Below are 13,474 nucleotides of genomic sequence, written 5' to 3' on the forward strand. Positions count from 1 at the left end.
CCTGCACACATATCACTTTTTCCTCCTGTAATGTTCCGTTTGCTACCTCTTGTATTTTGGTTGCTCACTATTGTCACTTTTGCCTCATGTAACTTAAAGTTTGCTTTTGTAATTTGTTCACTTGTAATTTTCTCCTCATGTAACATTACTGTTCCTATTGTGAAGCGCTCTGACACCTTCGGGTAAAGTCTGTGCTATATCAAACGCATAAATAAATACATTCGTAATGTGACTTTTCTGTCTTTGTTCCCTTTAATTATCAGTCATGGATCATTGAGGCAGCCCTAGAACACAATTAAATGTGCTTTCTATTTAGATTTGCTGTTCCAAGTATGCACAGATGAGGGCTGAAATATACAGCTTTAGGTGACTGCTTATTTTTGTACCGTCTGGGACATCAAAATAATGAGCAGACAACCCTAACCATAGGACTTGAAGTATGTTGCAAGATCAGCATATTATTTATTTCCTCCACCCTCGATCCCTGATTAATGTCATAATAGCAATAGTTTAACTTATATCTTAAACCCTACGCTGCCGTCAATAATATGTTGAGTTACTTCAAGTGTCTGGAAATGCACCCTGCATTCAGAGAACTCACTTCTCGTTCTCGCACTTCACTTTCAAGCTCACCCTGCACTCACAGCGATCACAATGCACTCACACTGATCACCATGCACTCACATCATTCACCCTCTCACCCTGCACTCTCAATGAACACTCTGCAATCACAATGCACTTGCGTTGTTCACCCTGTACCTCAGCCTGCAGTCACACTACTCATCTGCACTCATCTTGCACTCATGTGACACCTCATTCACCTGCCCCCTCATTGCTCAATTTGCAATTCGATCAAACAAGCCCATCATTAACCATGCATTCATTTGTCCCACTCTGCACTTATATCCACACCCAAATTAATATGGCCACCTCACTCACCCTGCAGTCACTCCTCTTTCACTACTCTCATACTGTTGCATTGCTCACCGTGCACTCACATGGGCACTCTTCTCATCCACAGAGTGCAGAGGGTTAATGGGCCTGCTACAAAGAATATGTACTATGCAGATCACAGAACTGAGTGTGAGTAAACTATGCATAGCACTATAAAAAAAATGTTTGTCAGAAAGGTGCTACAGAGAGATGAGGTGCATTGTTAGTGCCACTGCAACTTTAACCACCCACCCATTGCCTTGCCTGTGCGGTCAATGACAATACCTATGCAACTACCAACCATAACACTGTACAAGTATGACTATTTCAAGCCCCCAAAGCTATAGGAATGGCATGGATGTCAGGAGTTTATCGTTTTTAATGTATATTGAATTAATAAACAGCTGTTCTGCTCATCTCTAAATTACACAGACAGAGCCACCATGTGGCAGACGGTCATAGTGCCTGTGTGCACAATTAAGTGCCAGTGCGGAGCACCGGAAACCACCTGCTCTAATTAAGCACTGGTGCTTAAGGAGAGGGGGACATTTGTTCAAGAAGGTGTGAAAGAACAAAGTAGAGATGTGAAAGATGAATAGGGGGACTGGAGAGGTGTAAGATACAAATAGACAAAAATTTGAATGGAGAGACTTGAGGTGAATGAGAAGTGCAGATGGGCACGGGAGGTGACGGGGCCAGAGACTCCATGAGATAAATGCGAGAAACTGTTAGAGATGAGGGCAGTGAAAATACAGAATGGCAAGAGGTGATTAAGGGTGAAGTGAGAAGTTGAATGGGGAGAGTTCAGAAGTTGCAAAAAGGGGTGAAATAAAATGCTTACAATATGAGAGAGGGATACGGGGTTGGGAGAGGAGAGAGGGATGGAAGGGAGGGGGTGAGAGGAAAGCGCCATGGGTAAATTGCTCAACTCTGCACAAGACCACAAGGGTTTTAGGGACCCCTGCTGCTCCCAGCCAGGGCCAGGTGAGCATTTAATGTGGCATCACGTATTCCTGCGGAGTGGAAGGTCCATCACAAAGGTTGACTAGACATCTTTCTGATGTTAATTGCTGTATTTTGGTTATAAACTGGTACTGATGGGGTGAAATCTTTCCTCTGTGTTATTGTGTGCAAAAAATGTCAAAATAATGAAGCAATTCTATCCCAAAATAACGTGGCATCACATAACATTATTTACATTTTCCTCTCACACAATTTAGTCAAGCCTTTCATGTAATTTGGTCCTCACCTGCCAAATTAGAAGCCCTGCCTACAGGTTTAGAAATGTTTGTCAGGAGGGGGTCCTTACGACTGAAAATGTTGACAAGGGGTCTCAACACCCAAAAGTTTGAAGACCTCTGTTCTAAGGTATCAAACAACTTGTTACGTTAAGCCAGACTTGTTTTTGAAGTCGAAATTAATGTAGCAAGATACAGTGTGCAAACTTTTACAAAGTTGCCACTTTGTTGTTTTCAATCTCCTGTGCTCTTAACTGTTGCACATACACATTTGAACTCGAGACAGCTTTCTGCCTGCCTGAGGAGACATGCTAATGACTTCCAGGAAAGGAACACATAGGGGCCTGTTCCAGAGAGAGATGTTACCTCTCTCCTGCAGGAAGCCACAGGGTTTTGGTACAAAAGGTGAGCTTTAAAGCTGAAGATACATTTGAAGAGCAAATGGCTAACACTTGGGAGAGGGGCAGCCCTAATATTGAGACAGACTATCTCGCACCTGGTATGGAGAGGAAAACCTGTTGTCAAACTACTTTTTCACGGGGATGTTGCCCCTTGGTAGTCACACTTCTGGGTATGGAGCTCTAGACACCAAGAGGGGGGCTCTGCCATCTGGGGAGTTGGCTGAACAGTACATCATGGCTGATGCCACATTGAACAGGAAGTGGTCATTAGGAGGGAGGGAACCCAGTGGCCCATTGACTACCAACCGCATCCTACCCAGATAGCTTTTTCTGTACATAAATAGGGCACCCCTGGCACCCAGCACGCAGATCTTGTCAGGGCTGGAAGAAGGACCTAAAAAGGACTGTCCTACTCTGCTATAGAATCAGCAAAAAGAGGCTGCACGCGTATGGGCTGTACCTACTGAACCTGGTGGCTATCAAAGGAAAGAGACTGTGCCTGCTGTTTCCTGCTTAAGATGAAGTTGTCTCCAGTGCCCAGATAAAGCCATAATACTTTAAGGGTAAGTTAGCTGACCTGTTCACAGCAGAGGGACACAACAGGTGAGAAGCCTACTGGTGCAGGTTGGTGTTCCAGAACATTCAAGCTGCTGCCAAACGCCGCTGGGCAGCACAAGAGACGAGGATCCGATGCTCAAAGTTGCAGCCAAGTTCACTGAGCCCCGGGAGAGTTGTCAGAGTGGAGCTTGGCCACATAGAAGCTGAGTTATTGCCCAGGGAACGATATTGCTGTGACCCCGATATGGGTGACTGGAAGACCAGTGATGATTTGGCTTCTGTCAGTACTAAGAGGACTTCGATGGATGCATGGTAATACCATGAAGCGCCTTCCAGAATGAATGAATGAAACATTTCTTTACAAAGCCATGCAAGGGAGTTCAAATCGCCCCATATGTGGCATTGTAGATCTTCCAGCATTTTGCCCTGTGGGTGTGCCACAAAAGTGATGCAACCACGATGTGAAATGCTAGTAAATCAAACCCAATATGTCTTACAGAGTGGATATAAATGTTGTGTCGGACAATTGGCACTCAAAGAGATGTTTGTATGAATTAACAAACTTTACAAAGAAATCTTAGCAATTTTCTATAACTGGAATTGTTCAAATGCCCTGTTTCTTTTATTACTGTTTTATTAGACAACAGATCATATTCAACGAAAGAATTTGTATCCTGAAGTTCAATATCTCAAATTAGGAAATCTCACAGATATATTTTTGTCTTTATTTCTGACAGATCTGAACTGAAGCTGACCCGAAAAGCAGCCTATGTTAGATACTTCAACAGCTCGGCCTTCTTCTTCTCAGGCTTTTTTGTAGTGTTTTTATCCATCTTGCCCCAAATCCTGACAACTGGAATCAGTCTAAGAAAAATATTTACCGCCATATCATTCTGCATTGTTCTTCGAATGGCGGTCACTAGACAGTTCCCTTGGGCTGTACAGACATGGTTTGATTCTCTTGGAGTAATAAATAAAATACAGGTAAGTTAATCAATTGTTCGCCTATAATTTTAATGTTTTCCAAAGGACTGCAGCATTTGCGAAAATACGTTTTAAAGGGCTTTTTAAGTAAAAGCAAACCAAAAGACATGCATTTCTAACTTTTCATAATGTATTATTCTTAAGTTTGAATCCATTTTAAGTTAGTTAACATTGTTTGCACATGCCTTACAACAGTCTTTATGAATTATAAATATAAATATTTAAAGCTTTCAGAAGAGGAAATATTTTAAGCTTAGGAATGGGCAAAAGTGGAGAAAAGGCATGTTGTGCCGTTAAGACGGTGCGGATTGACAGAAAAAGGGAAGATGTTTCTTGCTTAGAAATGGAAAAGAAATGGGACAGAATGAGGAAGAAAGCGGAGGAAGGAAAAACACTGAGTTTAAGAGAGCAGGAGAAAAACATGTTGGGATAAAACCTTTGAGCCAAAACAGGAAATAGAAGTTGGTCTGGGACAATAGCGTTAGAAAAGGGACATAGGGAAAAAGAAGGGGAGAGGAAAATTAAGAATTATACTAAGGAACAGAGATAAGGAAACCATAACACTCTTCATACCTGTCAGCTACACTTTCTAATATGATTATTAAGTCGTCATTAACGTGATTAAGAATCTAGCATTCAATGTTATGTCCATATATTTTCTTAACACATTTTTTCAGGGAATTTAACAGTTTAATTGAAACACAGGCAACCTTTAGAGAGAAAATTTGAAAATAAAAATGGATGCTTAGTGATTCCATATTCTATGTTTTCTCCTATCAGACATATCTGCACTTTAATTCATTAACACCTCATACAACCTTGAGCAATACTTGCTACATTAATTGTCCTTTAGCATTAATGAAAACAAGAAATTCAATCAAGATAGCATCACTCTAAATTAAGTATGTAATGCCATTAACCACTGTGTAACATATACAGATATATTTTTGGAAAAACAATATGTCTCTCAAAAGATATTAGCTTACTCATTCATCTTTGGGATACATATGATCGTGAATAGATTTAAAGGTAAAAACATTTGCACCTTATTTATATATTCTCTGACCAGCTTAATACATTTTTCTGTATTTTTGATACCTAAGATAGATATGATAAAGTTAGACTACTACATTTTTATAGAGTAGTTTGTGCACTATAATGTTAAAGAGAAGCAGAATGTCAGTGATATATAAACTCTTGCTTGCAGCTCTGGCAGTTATTTCCTAATTTGAACTATATGCATTTATTAATATGATTAATTTGCAACTAAAATGAAAATGCTAAGATATACAAAACTATGGGCCTGATAACGAGTTTAGCGGAAAGGGTTACTACATCATAAACGTGAGGGATATCCTGCCTACCAAATTACAATTCCATTATTTCCTATAGAACTTGTAATACAGCGGACGGTATATCTGTCACGTTTGTGACGGATTATCCCATCCAATAAACTCATAATCAGGCCCGATGTTTTGCTAACCTATGATAAAGTAGGCCTCAACTAGGCCTCAACTTCATCTTGTATTAACATGGTTGCTGTTTATTCATTTTTATTGTGTGTTTATATTTCTCATTGACACCACATACAGAACATTTTGCACTATTTGTTTTGCAATGACATCTTGTTCTAACCCCTTCGGTGCTCATGACGGAACGGTTCCGTCATGAGCGTCGGTTGGCCTGTGCTCATGACGGAACCGTTCCGTTATGAGTCCATAGGTTCTTTAGAACCTTCAGCACCGCAGCGGAATTCGCGCAGCACTGAAGGGGTTAAAGAACTCTGAAAGAAGGTCTTAGATACTTTTCAAGGCTCTTCCTGATCGTCCACTGAAGTTCATTCATTCATTAGTCTTTCCATTGCTTAAGTACCCATATTTGTTCCGATACCTACAATTACATTAGGTCAAAGGGGCATATTATTCATGTAGGGGACAGTGCTAGGATGGAGGTATAATATGACCTATTATAATGTTGTTTGGATCTGTTATCATATTGCAACATTTGATCACACCATGTTGAATGTATGACATTTATTATTTTCTATGGAGAAAATGCCTAAAAACACCCTCATGTTGGGGGTGCACAAGATCTTTTATGGTTTTCACTAAGGACGTGTAGATTTATCTGTTGATTATCTAAGAGATAGCACCTACAGATTTTGGTTGCTGGTACGTGGCAGATTGAAGATAAAAAAACGGATCCACCCTGTAATCATTTTTGCCCTCTTTCTTCAATCTGTCCACATTCTTTAATTTCCATGTCCAAATCTAAATTGTATTATTTGGTGTCTTCCGGTGTTCCATAGCTGCTCCTGAGCTCACACTCGGTTTGTATTAGTAGGATGGAATGCATTGTGAATGATTGTGGCACTCAGTTAATGTATTTTGGGAACAGTAGCTTCAAAGTACAAAGATTTGTATAGGCTTGAATTAGAATGCATGTGTCATACATTAGTTATATGCTTCTTTGGTGAATTGGAGTAAACACTCTATACTAATTAAGTGGATTGATTATCACTGGTTTTGAGAAATTGGGTTGTTGGTTGACTTGGTTGTGAGCCCTGGTCAGGCAACAACCACAGTCCTTGTCAGGGTGAGACACAAGCCAACCCTAAATTAACCTGTCCTCAACGCTCCGGTAGCTTGGCACGGAGCAGTCAGCTTTAACTTAGAGGGGATGTGCAAAGTATTTGTATAAGAATACAAACAGTAATGAAGTGACAACACCACACAAAAAGGATCTCACATCAAGTTAGAAAAATAGAACTAATTTCAATAAATATAACTAGACCAACACAACAAAAATCCAATCAGCAGAACAGATGACATGCAATTTTAAAGTTTTTAGTGAAAATAGACCTAAAAACCACACTGTGCCGACTGTGGATATCTGGTCACGCCAGACTGGGAAAAAGTCACAAGTTCAGGCTGAACCTGATAGAGAGCAGACCAGCTGCAGGGACACAGTTATGTCTCCTGGACAGAGTACTTTAAATCCTGTTTTGCAGAGCATTATGAGGATCTGTGTTGAAGATGCTTTCTACAGCCGTAGCAATGTGTCCGTTCCGAGGTGCGGTGAGGGTGCGCTGTGAGGGACTGCATCATCACCAAGGATCCCATTGATGGAGCTTGTGATGCAAAGTCCGATATCGAGGATGTGGCACACAGTCGAGGTAATGCATTGGTTATGAAGAGCTGTGAGGCTGAAATGCAGAGTCCGTCATTATCATTGAGGCTGCTGTTGATGAGGGGACATGCACTGAGGATGCTTCATGCAGTAGCAGTTCCGAAGGCGTTGTAATTGCAAAGGCGATGCAGGGCTTTGCAACGGGTCCAATCCAAGCAGATCAATGTGACTTCTCCTTTCTCACCTTCTCTGACACAGGACCCGAAAAGGCCTACCATTTCTACATTTTTCAGCCTGATTCATCCAGCTGGTGCCAATCGGTAAACATTCATTGTTATCATTCATCATTGTTTAGATTAGCACTCTCCATCACCAGACTAACATGAGTCGATCTAATTGTCTCTAGGTGTCTCCCTTTTCGTCCTGATGAAGACCACAGGCTAAGGAACAATTAATCTTCATCTTTCATAGGGGTCCAAACGTTGATGGTCCTTTATAACCTTTCAAGTACAGATGACAGAAATGAAGTATCTGTGTCAAAATAATGCTATGTTTGTTTTGTATTGATTTGCCTTCACAAGGCTGGATGGGTTTCAGCGATCTTTGGTGTATATATTGCGCATTGCCTTTCCTCTTTTAGAACCCTCACAAGCGCACATTCCTTCCTGAGCACTCTCTCTCCCCTTTTCTCGAGCACCATTTTTAGAAAAGTACAGATAATCATACTGTCCTTTGTAATCATGCAATGATTAAAGAATACATGGCATTCATTTGATTTGTCATGGTGTGCTTAAATTCTTTTTGCGTTAAATTAATCTTTGCTGTGACGATCTTTTTGCTGAACGGATCCACAGAGGCTGGCAAAGAACCTTAAGCTACTTCCAAGGGTCCAGGACTTGGGTGGCACCACTTGGCAGGGTAGACTCACAGATGGCACAGTTGAGGTAAATTAGCAACGTTGCTGGAACCCTGTTGTGCCTATTAGGCTTCAGTTCAGTAGGCCAGGCAACTTGGAATCAATCAGGTACTGGGTTCAAGAGATGCAGGTCCAGTCCTTCTCACCCACGTAAGAGGGCAGCAGGTCAACACAGTAGGGCAGCAATACGTCTTCCTGGCAGAGTATCCACAGACCCAGAAGTGTATTGAAGAATTTGTGTCTGAGGTCCAGTATTTATGCCCTGTTGTGCCTTTGAAGTGGGGAGAAGCTTCGAGAGGCATGCCTTTGAAGTGCACAGGTGCTCTGGCTACCTGGCTCTGGCTTCAGACTAACTACGACATGGCCTATTCATGCGTAAGTTGAGTTGGGTCCAGCCCCTCCTTCCCATCCTGCCAAAGATGGCCCATCCAGTCACATCTAAGCTCCCCATTTTTGTGGCTGTCTAGGAGGTATACACAAGGCCTAACTGTCTCCCACACATGTGACCCGGAGACAGCCTGCAGGCACCAAATGGCAAGAAAATGCCAACTTTCCAAAAGTGATATTTTCAAAATTGTAATTTAAAGTCCACTTAACCATAAGTTAGGATTTGAAACTACAATTCCAGAGACACCAAACATGACATGGTTACCTGGTCCCATTTAACATTGTTTCAAGGAGAGAGCACAAGCACGTTAGCACTGGTTAGGAGGGTTAAAATGTGCAGATTCCGAAGGCCAGCAAAACAAAGTCAGAAAAAACGGGAGGAGTGAAGGCAAAACTTTTGGGGATGATCTTGCAGAAAGGGCCTTGTAAAATGCGGGTCAACTATCTGCATTAGTGTGATTGCCAGTGCCATAAAGGTATTGCTTTGTGTTTAATTAGTGAGGTTCGCTTTTGATATTTTTCATTTCCACCTCATTCTAGTTTAGCAGACAGAATCAGTTTTGAAAAATATGTGGTTGGTTGTGGCTAAAGAAATTGTGTTGATTTCTTTCTCAAAGAAGTCATACTGCTATAGAAATCTGAATTCCTTCTCAGGGTTCTCACTGATACTTAGTCCATTCAAACCAATAATAAAGAATTTGGCACAGAAGCTGAAAATATAAAAGAACATTTTTATTAAACTCAAATGAGTGAGACTACGTCACACAGAAGCCTTAGCAACTGAATGAGGCAGTCTGCCCGAATGGTCTCACTTCACATATTATATACTCTTTATCCTGTCCCAGGAATGTAAGTGAGTTGTACCAATTAAATTCCTAAACAAATGGAAAATCTGGAGGGTCAGCAGGTGAGTAGCCTTTGGGGTTTTAGCAGGATATCGGCAAAACATTATAATTACATAGTTCACAAAGGTTAATCTGATTTAGATGGCACTGCAGGGCATGGCATGATTACATGTACAGTATCCCAACCCAAAAGTTAATCATTAGGAATGTCCCAAATTCAACCTCCAAAAGCCGGACAAACCTATAATTGAAAGCATAACCCATGTAATGAAGAAACATAAAAAGAAACAGTACCAGATGATGAACAAGATAAGGCATGTGCAAGGAAACTAAAAGTTAACGATGTCCTGAACTTGATTGGCAATCTCAGACAAAGATCAATCAGGGGAATTGGCTTTGCGAGTTCAGTTTCAGGTGAAGAGGTCAGTTTCATACAGTTCATTTCGGAGTCAAAAAGAAACCTTAGTTAATGTATACATGGACTAAGAAGGCCAGGCCACTTTATTCGCCAGGCTACCTTCACAGGCCTACGTGAGGGCAACACAAAATAGTGGCACAATATAAAATGGAGTCAGTCTCGAGAATTACAGAACCTCAGACCCTCCTTTTGCCATTACGTAGGCAATAACCTAAGACTCATGTTAATCTGAATCTAGGTCTATATCGATATTCAATAGGTCGTCAAGGTGTTGCTGTAACATCATCTTATTATTCTCTACTTCTCTCGGAACAGGTCTCCGAACACACATAGTAGCACAAGGACTCACTTCTGGTGGGCCATTTTTGGATGCTAGAGGCGGAGCCACTTCCTCTTCCATGGCAATTCAGTCAAATGAGAACTTAATTAACATTTACTTTATACAATTGCACTTGAATCGCTTGTGCAACTGTGCCCAAAGTCCGTTCAAAGCCTCTCTGGCAGGCTTCTATGGTCCATCAAATCCGCTTCCATTGTCTTCTTCCGCATTAGGCCTCTTGATTCAGGCCTTCCATGAAAATAGTTCTTCTCAGTATCCGTTGGAGTGCCCTCGTGGCAAACACTCACAGCTCACTTGAAAGTCTCAATGTCTCAAGGCAGTGCACCAGTATCTCTCCTCTGGGGCAGACACTACAGATAGTGTGCTCTTCATTGATCATGGGCACAGATCATCTCGTGCAGACCTGGGTCTACATTCTCAGGCTCCAACACTCATTATTCAGTGTCAGAAGATGCTCAGGCTGCTCTTTCATGGGCACCATAATGTAGTGCCTTTTGCCAATCTTGGATCCTCCGGTGCACTGCCCTTTCCTTTGAAGCAAAGGAAAAAGGGGAAATGTGTGGCCAAAACTCAGGCCAAGGGGCTCAAGGGACTGCACACTGTCAGAGGTTACCAGCACATGACAGGTAGCTTTTGCTCTTTTGCATTGAAACTCTGGTTCTGTGGCAAAACCAGATCCTCCTTCTTCTCTGATGTTCAACGCCTTGTGATGAAGCAAGCACAATGCTTTGAAGATGCAGTTGATGAAGCACTTTCTGGGTGTTAGGACTGTAGGGCCTCTCATCTGTAGCTGACACTGATGAGAATTAGGATTCGCCTTGATCACCGTTCTGCAGGGTATCATTCTTCCTTTGACTCTGGAAGATCCCGCAGAACCTAGTGATGTAGGAAATGTGACACAGTTGTTAGTTTCCTTCAATTTAGTACAAAAACAGTTCAATGTATTTAACAAGGGGACTGCAAGCAGGTGGCCTGCAATCTTCAAAGGAGTGTCCATATGCCATGGGACTATTGTGATCTAAAATGCACTCTCATTCCCATAGAAAACAAAGACAAAGGCAGTAGGCAAAACAGTGACTCTGGCCTCTTCAATTGGGTTTCCATATGAGAGCATATCCTCTACCATCAAAGGGTAGATAACTACATGAGAATTCTATATGAATGGATGTCCTCACACATAGTGACATCATCTAATGGGGTAAACATTTTTTCTCAATGATTAAGTCTAAGTTTTCCTAAATTCCTTGTCTAGAACTCCTCAAAAGCGAAATCACATAATACAGATTATCAGGGTCATGTAGATACCTCCCTTTTAATAATTGTGCATCAGGTGTACTATGCAATACAAAGGCTAATGATCAAAATGTGGAAACAAAAAGACAAAAACTAGAGAGTCCTGGTGTTTCCATTATTAAAACACATCTAGTCTATCAAAAATTAAAGCAGCAGAAAAAAAGAGAAACTGAAAACCAAATTAGAATAGGCATTGAATTTGTCATATTCAAAAAATAATAAACATAAGGTATCTCCTATTGAGATGCAAAACTTGTCTTACTATAATATTAAGTCAGTTAACCAGTCTATCACTACCCTGACGGTCAGACTGGAAAACATCGAAGTAGGCCTAAAGAAAACTCTTGAAAACCAGCCTGGTCATACCAAAGGGAATTATACATAGTATGGTGGTCCCAGGTACATCACTGCAGTCTGGAAGTGTGAACTTGAACAATACATCAATTATAATAAAGGGCTGACTGGTGAAAGGAATACGGAAAAGGGAAATAGGAGTAGGACACAGCTAAAATCCCCAATAACTAGGCACAATGCAACATCAGTCAGGGGAGAAGTGGCAAAAGAAAAATCTATAGGAAGAACAAAAAAAAATTACTCGGGTGATAGTCAAGTTTGTGACATAATACCAAGAGTATGGGTGATACACAAAAGTCACAATAGTACACAAATTTGAACTCAACCGCTGGCCCCTACACCATATACGGTAATCTCAGCTAATGGTCCAGTTCCTTCTTCAAGGGAGAAAAAAATGAAAAGTTTAGGTCACCTTTAGCAAGAGCCACAAATCTATAATTTCATCCTTAGGTCCAATCAAGGAAACATAAATCTAGGGCTGCCTGTTCCTTGAGGGAAAGGGCAGTCATAGCTAACTGCAGGTGACACAATTTGATCCTGTATATCTCTTTTATTTTTCTTCCATATTATATAGCCAAATTTGACATACACTGATGAAGTGTTGTCTGTCTTGTTCACAACATGAAAAATCATATCTGTGAAATTTAGTATCAGCGCAAATTTACCCAACTGTTGTGCAGCGATTTGCATCGTCATGAAAAATCCCTTCACAACATAGGGGAACTTGTAATAGTATCAAAAGCAGCAACATAAAACAAAAACATGCATAAGATAAAAAAACACACACATGCCAAGCCATCAGATATACGCGCTGTATATCAAGCACAAAAAGCATAGACAAAGTACAATAGCATATATAAATAGGCGGTGACACACAACACCATTGCATTCACTTTATGCACTGTGAACCTGCAGCCCAAAACCCAATATTCTGGCCTGTTTAATTTGTCTGGCTTAAAATCGAAATTACGCAAACACAACAGGTGATGGACCGAATGTGGATCAATATCACACATTCACCCCAGTCCAAAGATCTGGGCCCAAATCCATCGTTTTTTTGCACTCCACACCACCCTGGGTTAGACAATGGCGATATGCAAATCAGCTCTGACCTGTGCCCCATGGGAACAGTCCAGTCCGAACTACAAAAGCCATGTCCTTCCCAGAACGGAATCAAGCATCCGAGGACCGGACCGGTTTCGAGGTAACACCTCTCATCAGCCCGGCTAGCTTGACTCCAGTGGTGTGGAGTGCCTGGGACCCACGTCTGGGCATCCCCAGCGCACTTAGGCCGGAATATGCAAACACAACAGGTGATGGACCGAATGTGGATCAATGTCACACACTCACCCCAGTCCAAAGATCTGGGCCCAAATCCATCGTTTTTTTGCACTCCACACCACCCTGGGTTAGACAATGGCGATATGCAAATCAGCTCTGACCCTGTGCCCCATGGGAACAGTCCAGTCCGAACTACAAAAGCCATGTCCTTCCCAGAACGGAATCAAGCATCCGAGGACCGGACCGGTTTCGAGGTAACACCTCTCATCAGCCCGGCTAGCTTGACTCCAGTGGTGTGGAGTGCCTGGGACCCACGTCTGGGCATCCCCAGCGCACTTAGGGCGGAATATGCAAACACAACAGGTGATGGACCGAATGTGGATCAATGTCACACACT

At 41.7% G+C, this 13,474-nt stretch overlaps 1 protein-coding gene across 2 annotated transcripts in view; it reads left to right on the top strand.

Annotated features, from left to right (window-relative positions):
- CFTR (CF transmembrane conductance regulator) overlaps nucleotides 1-13,474 on the top strand; it is a 1,194,762-nt gene that overhangs the window by 637,077 nt on the left and 544,211 nt on the right. For both annotated transcript variants that reach the window (XM_086919414.1, XM_086919415.1), the window contains one exon: nucleotides 3,868-4,114. In XM_086919414.1, the coding sequence (XP_086775540.1) occupies nucleotides 3,868-4,114 (247 nt within the window). The remainder of the gene's footprint in view (nucleotides 1-3,867; nucleotides 4,115-13,474) is intronic.

Source organism: Lissotriton vulgaris, chromosome 1_1 (assembly GCF_964263255.1).
Source record: "Lissotriton vulgaris chromosome 1_1, aLisVul1.2, whole genome shotgun sequence".
Lineage (NCBI taxonomy): Eukaryota > Metazoa > Chordata > Amphibia > Caudata > Salamandridae > Lissotriton > Lissotriton vulgaris.